Source organism: Aulonocara stuartgranti (genome assembly GCF_965226115.1).
Source record: "Aulonocara stuartgranti genome assembly, chromosome: 6".
NCBI lineage: Eukaryota > Metazoa > Chordata > Actinopteri > Cichliformes > Cichlidae > Aulonocara > Aulonocara stuartgranti.
The window spans coordinates 9,501,712-9,512,234 of record NC_138944.1 but is presented as its reverse complement, the minus strand read 5'-3'; the positions used below and the strand labels follow the sequence as shown (position 1 = coordinate 9,512,234).

Sequence of the window (10,523 nt, the reverse complement as noted above, 5' to 3'; positions counted from 1 at the left end):
TTCTCACATCACCATGTTTTCAGCTTCATTAAACTCCTTAAAGACAAAAGAAATAAAAAGGCAGACCAAGAAAAAAGAGATGAGAAGAAAACAAACAAAGGACTCCCTAACCAGACTTTGGCATAAATGTCACAGCCCAAACTCTTTATGGCTCCCTACTTAACATTAAAAACACTTCCAACAAAAATCCATTTCTTGTTTAGAAAACGTTCTTGGACAGAAGTCAAACATATTATTCCAAAGCTAAAAAGCGCAGAAAGACAAGCGGCTCTCAAAAAAGGGGCAGTTTCATTGTAATTCATTGACTTGTTCAAAACGCCAAGCAAAGAAAGGGGCTAGACATTAATAGCCGCAGATGCCCTCATGAAGGGAGAGTCTATGTAGGCATTATGGCCTTTGTTCGCACCCAGTTAAACTGTTTAAAAGGAGGGTTAACTCAATCCATCAAATTGTCTGAAATTGTGAGGAAATTTCAAAAACCATATGGCTTCCAAACGTTTGCGTCCTTTTTGTGCGGTGGGACACACTTGTCTCAGTATTGCTGCCTGCGGGGGACCGGCCCTGCTCCTTTGTGGCTCGTCCCATCAGGGAACGCTGCTCATTTGTCCCCACTTTTCATGCTTTACGCTCAAAATTACGGCCCAGTCCCGCAGAACAAAAAAGGTCTATAAAGGCCCGGGGAAACTGGCCCAAAACTTTGTGTTTTTGTGGCTTCCTCGTCTTTTTTTCTCCGGCACCAGATTTGTGTTTCTCACATAAATTTTTGCCACGAATGGAGAAACACGTCTAAGGGTCAAGAAGCCACGATACGCATTTAGGATGTGAAAGGGGATGTGAGATTCCGGGCCACAAAATGTTTAGAGCATCTTAGTAGAAAAGGACACAAAGGAACAAAATAGTAACTCTAAATAGGCCGCTGTTGACGAGCTTACACGCCCAGATTTGGCAAGGGGAGCCGTTTCTAAAATCATTTTTCTTCCCTCAATAAATAAATTAAAAGGGGCTATTATATCCACAACAAAAACCTAAACAATATTTCAAGAACTGCAACATAAAAGAATTATTCAGAAAAGCCATTTTATTCCCATAGTAGCCTATATACATTACAGTCTGTGCATTGGTTTTCAAATAATGTCCTGATTTCAGAAAGGCACTTACAGGTGTACAAAACATAACAAATTTATAACTGTAAATCTATTGTATCCAAACAATAAATCTAAAAAGTAGCTTGTCAAAATCACCGCAATATCAACCGCTGTTTCTCGCCATCGCTCGAGCATTTCCACAAAACACGTTGTAACTGTGAGTGTCCGAGTTTTGCCTTTCCGACCGTCATCATCATCTTCATCATGCACTGCAGCATCGGGACGCAGAATATGAACTGAAGCCAGGGGTTACAGTCAAATGATAATGATAATGTAGAGGAGAAGAGCCGGCAGTGACAAAGTGACTGAATCGCGATTTGGCTCGCAGAAAATACAAAAGCAATTAAATTAAAAAAGTAAAAATAAATAGATAATGATCACAAATCAAATCATGCATTTACATGCAAAAATATGGAAAACTGGAGCACTTCACTGTGATGTGTGGGGCTATCGGGAAAAGCAATAAAACAATGTGTGTGTGTGTGTGTGTGTGTGTGTGTGTGTGTGTGTGTGTGTGTGTGTGTGTGTGTGTGTTGGTTTATACTGTAAAAAAATAAGTTACTCATGTCATTTCAGACCATATTGCTTTGATCGAAAGAAGTAACAGTTTGCTAATGAATACATTGTAAAATATCACTGCATAATTCTTGTTCTGTGTTCATGCTTCACTATGAATAGTATCTGTGCCAATATAAAAGTCATTACATTTTGGTACATGTTCCGAGATATGGTATACAATATAAGCAGTAAGTTACAAGTCCTCCGCGGGATTATTTTATCGTCTTTTTGTGTTTCTTGACCTTCAAGCTCCTGGATGCGCCATCAGTCATCCACATCAATCTCCACGTCCTCGTCCTCTGAGCACTCTTTACTAGTTGTGTGGTCTGAGAATGGAGACAGCGGCGACGTCCTCAGTTTCTGAGAGAGCTCGTGCTCCTGCTGGCCTCCCCGCGCGGGGGACTCGGCTCGCGGGTGGCCCAGCGTGCCATTGGCGCATTTCTCCAGGTCCGCCAGTTTGGCGAGCTTGTCCAGTGGGACCTGGCCGACGGCCTTGGCCGACTCCACGTCGGCCTTCATCTCCTCCAGATCCCGTTTTAGCTTGGCCCTCCGGTTCTGAAACCACGTGATCACCTGCGCGTTTGTCAGGCCCAGCTGCTGAGCGATCTGGTCCCGGTCGGCTGGGGACAGGTACTTTTGATACAGGAAGCGCTTTTCCAGTTCATAGATTTGGTGATTGGTGAAAGCCGTCCGAGACTTCCGACGCTTCTTCGGGGTGGTTCGCTGGCCGAACAGAGTCATCCCATCCCGGCCTGTGAGGGAGAGGAGAGGCTGAGTGAAAATCATTGATAGATACAGGTGCAGGGCGTTTTCTGCACTGCTGCAGTATGCGCGTAAAAGTACCCATAACGCAGACATAACAACGAAAATGATGCTGTCTTTGAAACAGAAATGCCTCTCAGTCCTTGTGGGAATAGGTAGACAGTTACAACAATATTACACAGACACCACTGGGAAATACTGAACATCAGACAATTGGTCTTCCTCTTTACACGAGGCCATAAAATTAAAGAAAGGGCTCTGGTGATAAGAGCGGCCCAGGAAAAAATAACGCACCTTTTTTAGATATATATGTGAAAAGGAAAATATGCGCACTTAAATTGGAAAAGAGTGTCTCGAGCAATTGAATAAACACGTTTGAGCGAATTTTTGTTGTTTAAAAATCTAGTTCCAGGCGTATTAGTCAAAACGTGTTTGTCGTGCTTTTTTTCATCTTGTAGATTTACCTTCGGCAGCCTGCAAAACGCTGACTTCCAGCCCCTTGAAAGTCTTGCTGGCCAGCTCCTCCAGCGCGCAGAGCGGGGAGGTTTGGGTGAGGAGTCCCCGGTTGGACAGAGGGATGCTGGAGGGACGATGTTTCTCAGAAGACGAAATTAGATGAGCTGTGCCGCAAATTGTATAACTTCGTTTCACAGATGGTTTGTTCAGGATGTCCTCAATGCTGAATGGGGTCAGCGGCTTGTTGGAGTTTGCAGGAGGCGGCAAGTGGTCCAGCGGACTTCGCCTCCTGTTTTCCACTGCATCACATTTGGCGACTTCTTTGGATGTCATCATTGGTTGTACGCAGAGTTTATAGGACTTGGTTGAAGTATTAAGCAGTTACAAACGAGCGACCGTATCGAGGGTAAAAAAGTCACATAACAGTTTGGAGGTAGAAAAAAAAAACAAAGATAAGGAGGGGAGATTGAGGGAAAGAAAATCTTATTCCAAAATGGGATGCGTTCAAAGTGTCGATCCTCGCGAGCAGCAAGTCCGCAGGAGTGAGATGCCTCCCTGAAAATGGCGAGGTCCAAAGAGTTGACGATTACTAACAAGTTATCATTGATTGGTGGGTAATCAATTATCTCCAGTGGCACTTTCGCCCTCTTCCCTTTCACTCTTTGACTATGTTGCAGTCCAGTGCAGGGCTTTTTGCAACTGGGGGTGTCCCATTAATTAGGACGCATGGCTGGAAGGAGGAGGAGCCGGGCGGAATTATAATGCTTTGTGCTCTTATCATCTTTGGTCTAATTTAGTCGTGTGGTGAGATACCAGAATAGGTATATGGGATAAATAAGGGGAAGCTCAGAGAGAGGGAGAGGAAGAAAAAGGAAGAAGGGTTGAGAGACATCAGAATCTTTAGCCAATTTTAACGCTTTAAAAGTTAAGTTCAGCAGCAGGTTTGTTTAAAGTATTTGGACTATTTGGATGGTTAAAAAACAACAAAAAAACAAGTCGACTCAGTTACAGATTCCGCAGCTTTAGTCAGAAGAATACGTTCCTCCCAAAGCGTGGATGATCCTTTGTTTTGTAAAGGTAATGTAGAGCTGGGCTATATATCAGCTCTGATGATACCTCCTCTGGGGCGAGATAGAAGGAGCAGCATGCATCCCTCTCAGCAACGCCAAATCCGGGCCATAACTCAGGCGAAAAGGCTCCTTTTATATCTTCCGAGAAATATTTCATTTCCTCTCAAATCTCCTCGCATCCTCCAGGTTTGACAGAATGGGTTTATTTTGGCACTGGACACAGATCGACGGCAGGGTATTTTGCATAGTGCGGCAAAGTGTTTGTTTTAATTTAGAATTAAACTTCAGATTTTAAAGATGTGGTTTTAAAAGGTAAAAAAAATAGTTTTTTGTTTCACAATAGTCTGTTTAACTTCTCCTTTAGTCCTTTAAATGAACAAAGTTGAGTTAATTACAAATACATTGCGGATAGGGGAATTTTAAGTCTATTAGTTCTGTCGCTATTAATTGCGTATCATGTTTGTTATAATAAAGAGTATTTATTTACTTTAACAGCAAACGAAGATGCAGTAAATCAGTATCGTGGTGATTATAGATTTCGGTGATGGAAGTGCCTGTAAATTATGATCATATCTAGAATTATGACAGTCGTGGTGCAGAAAGAAAATTAGTACAAGATTGTTGTTTTTTATATTTGGATTTTTATTTTCAGCTGTTTTATTAAATTCTTAGGTGACTGTATTTTCAAAAATTACCTTATTTTTCTATTTAGGCAGCTTGTATTGCCAATAACGGTATATTCAGGTTATCATTTATATCATTTATATATGGCGGTGAAGACAAAAATGTAAACCACGATGAGCAGAAGGAAAAAGAAAAAGAAATTGGATGTGAAATATATTTTTTAAATGAGCCTGCTCCCTTCCTCATCTATTATATTTATATTAAAATAAAATATTTGTTCTTAACAAATTGTGCATTTAAGATTTATTAATTTTTTAAAGATTAAGAGATTAAAAAACAAAAAACAAAAAACAATGTTAGTTTGCAAAAGACTTTCAATGATGTGACCAGTTTAACTTCACCAGATTGTAAAAAGAAAAAGAAAAGAAATAAAAATCAGGCAGACAGTTTATATTTGCTGCTGGTGGGGGGTGAGATCTAATTTCAGAGGTCACTGTTCTTTAGATCCTTGTTGAAATTTAAGGAGCTATTTTTGAACACATTTTCTTCCAGTTTCTTTTATTTAAATGTAAATATTATAGAGAGACCAATAGATAAAAAAAAACAAACAATAAAACATTGGCAGCCTAAAAATAATATGTACATGAACTTAAATGCTTTTAAACCAGAGTTTGATTGATGTATGTAATATGAAGGGACATTAGCCATTGCTAACAAACAGACAATGTTGCAATAACCCAGCCAAAAAGAATTAACATTAGATAGTTTTATTATTACTAAAAATATGATTATATATATAATTAAGGAAAATATATAGTCACCTTATTTTTTCCACTTTACCTCACATGTGTGTCTTTCTATCCAGCTAAGCTGTGGTGGATCATGGTGTTGGTTCAGTGCTATGCCCTCCTGTTTATTAAAGACAGATATTTGCAGTGGTGTGTCATCATTGCAGTGTCTTGCTTGCCAAGGTCAATGACATGTCCTGCCTCTCGGCTCTCCTTTAGCCGGAGAACTTAATCTCTTAAGTTACTAGACTGTGCAGTGGACATTTCTTGGCAGTACAAACTGCATCAGTGACTGTCCTAAAAATTACTCTATCCACACTTTATGTTCTTATTAGCCAAAGCTTAATGTTGGCTTTATAATTTTGATTAGATTGGAATAAATGGTTATTGAATTTATATCTGTAATAAACACTGAAAACATTGGTTTACTGTAATCCAGCAGTATTAGTTTAATGCACTCTGAATATCTTCATCTACTGCTCCTTGACATGTATGAATGCATGAATACAATAGCTCTGTTACTTCCCAACCAGGTGTTGATTTAGGCCATCCACACTGCGGTCTGTTAGCTTAAAGTGCCACCCTGCAATATGTGTTAGTGACCTCATGCAGGAGGAGACACAGTGCTCACTGCAGGCTTAGGCTGCGATTAGACAGCTGCAGGGGAAACTGTCCACATTGTAGCCATTTTGTGAGACCCCAAAGACGAGTGTCATGTCTCCCTCGTCTCCCAAAGGCCTGCCAGTTATCTCACATGACACCAGATATAGATACATAGAGAGAGGGAGAGATAACCTGGCTCAAATGTGTCTCTCTGTTTAAAGCATGTACTGTATAAATCACACGTCATTACCAGAGGTCACTCGCTGAGGTACCCTATTGGATGGTTTCATCGCCAGGGCCAGTCTGGTTGGAGGAGAGTGGATTTATCTGGCAGCTGGATCTCTAGAGAGGCAGCCATATTTTATGTGACTAGAGATGTAATAACAGGCCTCTGACAAATCCCCAATGGCCCGGCTTTTCCTGCCTCACAGTGCAGTGCCAGTGCTGCTGGAACAGCAACAGTGGATCTTAAGCAGCACCATTATCACTATGATACTGCACCGTGTCACTCAGCAGACTGTTGAGTTTCACATGAATTCTATTTAAGGGTAAGGTCTCCCGAATCACCAGTGATATTTAGCTAGTCTAGCGTTCAAGTGTCAAGATTTTCCGATATTTAACACATAAATCTATTGCAGTGTGCAAAATAAAAAACAGCAGCAACAAAAAAACAAACAATACAGTAGTGGCACATGGATGGGCAAAGTGCAACAAGACATACTTCAGAGTGTGATAATAACACATATTTTAAAAAAAAATCTGAATAAAAACTAAACGTACGAAGCAGTAAAAAGCCTGAATACTCAGCTAAGTGCACGTTTGGTGCGAAAAGCTCAGATGGCCTAATAACACCAGTTACAATGGATAACCTTAACAAATCAGATAAGAGTTTTATATGTTTGTGTAACATAAAATTCCAAAATTCATCATTATTGCTATCAGTGACATCTCTGAAGTAAACTTCTTATGTACAAAAACAAAGGGTCAGGTACTGTCATTGAAAAAATATGTTGTTGTTAAAAACTAAATAAATTTAAGCTTTGAGTACTACTTTGAGTTGGTTCACAATAATTTAAAATTGTGCATTCAAAATGTTAATTATGGAAATATTGTGTATGACATGTAAAACATAATTTTGTGATTAAAATTCGTTGGACATTAAAAGGGGCAAAATAATAAGTTTTTTCTGAAATATTTCATTTGCTATTTAATAATATTTTGTCCATAAATGCTAATGTGTCTGTCTAATAAATATGAAAAAATAAAAATGATTTATCTCTGGAAAGTAGAAAAAGTGCAAATTTCAGCAAATGCCCTCAAACTTATGCCAGTAATATAAAGTTACTTTTCTCTACTGGTCAATATTCCAATTTTTTTTTAAAAATGGGTCAACGGTCCCTTTAAAAATGATAGATTATCAACACACAACCTGCACAAATAAATAAAAAGGAACATAAAATGGGGACAGACACAACAGTCAATAAATTACAAGTCATGGCATTATCCCCGAGGCACGAAAAGAAAAAACAGGTGCACAGTCGCCCAAGAAATATAAGAAGCACAAAAGTTACCCCATGTGGGGTGCATAATGCTGAGTTATTTCCTTCTTCTCTTCTAGAAGAAACCTTCTTAGGGGTCTCTGGCTGTAGTAATACCGAATATTAGCTGGTGTCGGGTGTGCCAGGATTCTTTGTTTACTTACGATGACAATAACAACTGTACCTGGGGCCATAAGATCTGTTTATTGTGTCCTACCTGGTGGAACAGTTGCTCATCTCACACTGCTCTGCCAGCCAGTTACAGAATGGCTGCATGCTCCTGATCGTGCTGGTGTGGTTTGGGGCCTGTACACTTGTTGTTGGCGCAGCCTGAACATAAGCATTTCCTCATTTACAGAAGGCACAATCTGAAACTGCACATATGCGACCATCAGAAACCGTCCATGCCATGCCAGTTTTGACCATTAAACCTCACTGAAAACATGTCTCACCTCATTTTTATTCTTCCTTTCACAATCTGTTCCTTTTTATTTCAAGACAGCTAGTTTTATACTTTTACAACAAACGCTTTCACACGCTTATTTCCCTTTGCTCCCAGATTCTCGGGCGGCTGATGAATCCCTCCGCTCCACTATGGATGCCATAGACCGGCAGCAGATAGTGCTTCATTTGAATGTTCCTTCTTTCTCATCTACACTTCACCATAAAACACAGTAAGCAGTGATGCTGAAGGATTGTGTTATTTGGAATGGGCAGGGTGGAAAAGATTATTCAAAGCCTTTGGTAATAAAAACTGCCAGAGGAGAACTGGGGAGAATTATGACAACAATCCTGTAGTTTTTGTTTGTGGAGGCTGTTTTTTTCCCTTTTTATACTTATTTGATGCAAAGACTTGCAAAGGAGGATAAAGAGACCTTGAGGTGGAAAACAACCGAAAATCCAATTTGTCACATACACAAGTGTAAATACCAGCTGCATTTCTGTTGATTACTCATATATAACATTGTAAATCAAACTGGATTTTTATGACTTGTTACTTACTGTTTGTTGCTGGCTGCAATCACCTGCTTCACATTTTCTAACCTGTGATCCTTCATCATCAGTGTTATCTGATCACCTCAAGCTTTAACCATTGACAAGAGGTTTATAAATGATGCATAAACACCGGAGCTTATATAATGCAAACACGTATTTATAATATGAGAAGATCACAGGGCCACTCTCATTACATAAAGTGGGTTTGTGTTGTGTTAATTCAATGCCCGCAGGGGCTTTTTCAAGATGGCCGCACGAGACCAAATGCTGACAGGTCAGCTGTTCTTTCCGAGAGGAGGAATGTCTTTCGTTCTCCTCCTCATTCCCTATTCCTCTTTCACTCCATCCATTGTCAATTATTTTCTTCACTTTTCTCTTCTCTTTCACCGTTCTCTCTGTGAAGTCTCCCTCTCAACACACACATACATATACACACAAACACTGTCTTTGAGTGATGGCCTCTGTCTTTCAATTAGCCTGCAATGGCCCTCTTACAAGGCTGGCGTCTGGCGATTTAGGCCTGCAGCAGATGCTGCTGTGGATTGGCCGTTCATCTGCAGCCTGCAGACTGTATTGAATAGTCATTAGGGTGGAGCTGACTATTCATGACAGAAGAAGTGGCTTTGTGTGGGAGGGAATGCTGCTACATAAGGTTATCTTTATTCTCTTGTTCTCTGTGGAGTTTTTACCGTGTTTAAAAAAAGGGGGGCTACTGATTAGCAGGATTAACAGATAATGAGCAAGTGACTCAGACTGACACTTATCTCTAGTGTGGTTTCTTTTTTTGCGGCTTGTTATATAACTCTGTTCAGAAGAAAAATCAGCAAAAGAAAGGAAAAGAAGAAAAACAGCCACACATAACCCCCTGTTGGGTAGTAGAGCCACGAGCCAGTCTGTTGGATTTGTGCATGATTTGTCGACTCTCAGTGGGTCTGTTCATGAAGCACCTGGCAACCCTGCACAGAGGAATATGGTGGCTGCCATGACCATACACCAACACACACACAACCATATGCCCCCTTTGTCATTCCAATGAGCTCGGACAACATTCACTTTCGCCTCCTTTCAGCTAACACTATCAATACAAACCCCATGTGGAGGGGCCCAGGTCAAGAGGGAGTCTCACTACAAAGTGGCTGCTGACACACACAGAGGCACAAGCAGACACACACACCCGTGCACACACATGCATGTAAACATACACACACCCTGGTGCCTCCCTCTGCTCCTCCTCCCCCTCTTCTCCTGAACCCCCGTAGGCTGCACTGAGGAAATGTGAATTAGCTTCATCAATGCAGAGGTTAACATTGCGCAAAGATGATGTTGACCTCTTGTTGTATTCTTGGTGATGTCTTTCTTAGGGCCAAATGCTTATGAATAAAAATGGCGAGGGGAGAGGTTGCCAAAGGGATTTGTCTGATTAATGCCAAAGGAGAACCCCTCAGGGAAAGCCTGGTTAAGCCCAACACCACTGAATCCCCCCCTGCAGTATTATCAATCATAGAGTGGCTCACACGGCGCTGTTATTGTTTTTGCCATAATTGTGTCAGAACAGCTTTCATTTGTCTCTAATGAAAAGTGCCTGCATTTGTCATGCTAATGTGGTGACAGCAGAAATATTACGCATAGCAACCTATAGCACTTTGCCAAACATGTACATTAAAATGTGAAACATATGTGTTGCCAGGTTGTGCATGTGCGGTAGAACAATTTAACGTAATTTAAATGTATAATTACAAAGTGCCAATTTACCCAAATAATAATAATTAAAAAAAATCTTCCCACTGATAGTTAATGGTTTCTAGGTGTCAGTAAGACGAACAATAAATCTGTCAGTTTCAGGAAGTGCTTCTTTGGTTGAGTTCCAGTAAAAATTCTTTTGAATATCCAGAAAAATTAGTCAACTGTTTTTACTGGAAATTTAAAAAATATAATTCTGAATAATTCTCGCACCACTTTCCTTTTAAATTTAAGAGAATTTTC

At 40.3% G+C, this 10,523-nt stretch overlaps 1 protein-coding gene across 1 annotated transcript; it reads right to left on the bottom strand.

The window, feature by feature from the left end:
- Positions 1-1,895: 1,895 nt before the first annotated feature.
- Positions 1,896-3,492, bottom strand: lbx1b (ladybird homeobox 1b). The gene is made up of 2 exons (XM_082537882.1): positions 2,930-3,492; positions 1,896-2,455 (listed from the first exon to the last, which is right to left on the bottom strand). Exons 1-2 carry the CDS (start codon positions 3,255-3,257, stop codon positions 1,968-1,970), a joined length of 816 nt encoding a protein of 271 aa, XP_082394008.1. The 5' UTR covers positions 3,258-3,492; the 3' UTR covers positions 1,896-1,967.
- Between the last annotated feature and the right edge of the window lie 7,031 nt (positions 3,493-10,523).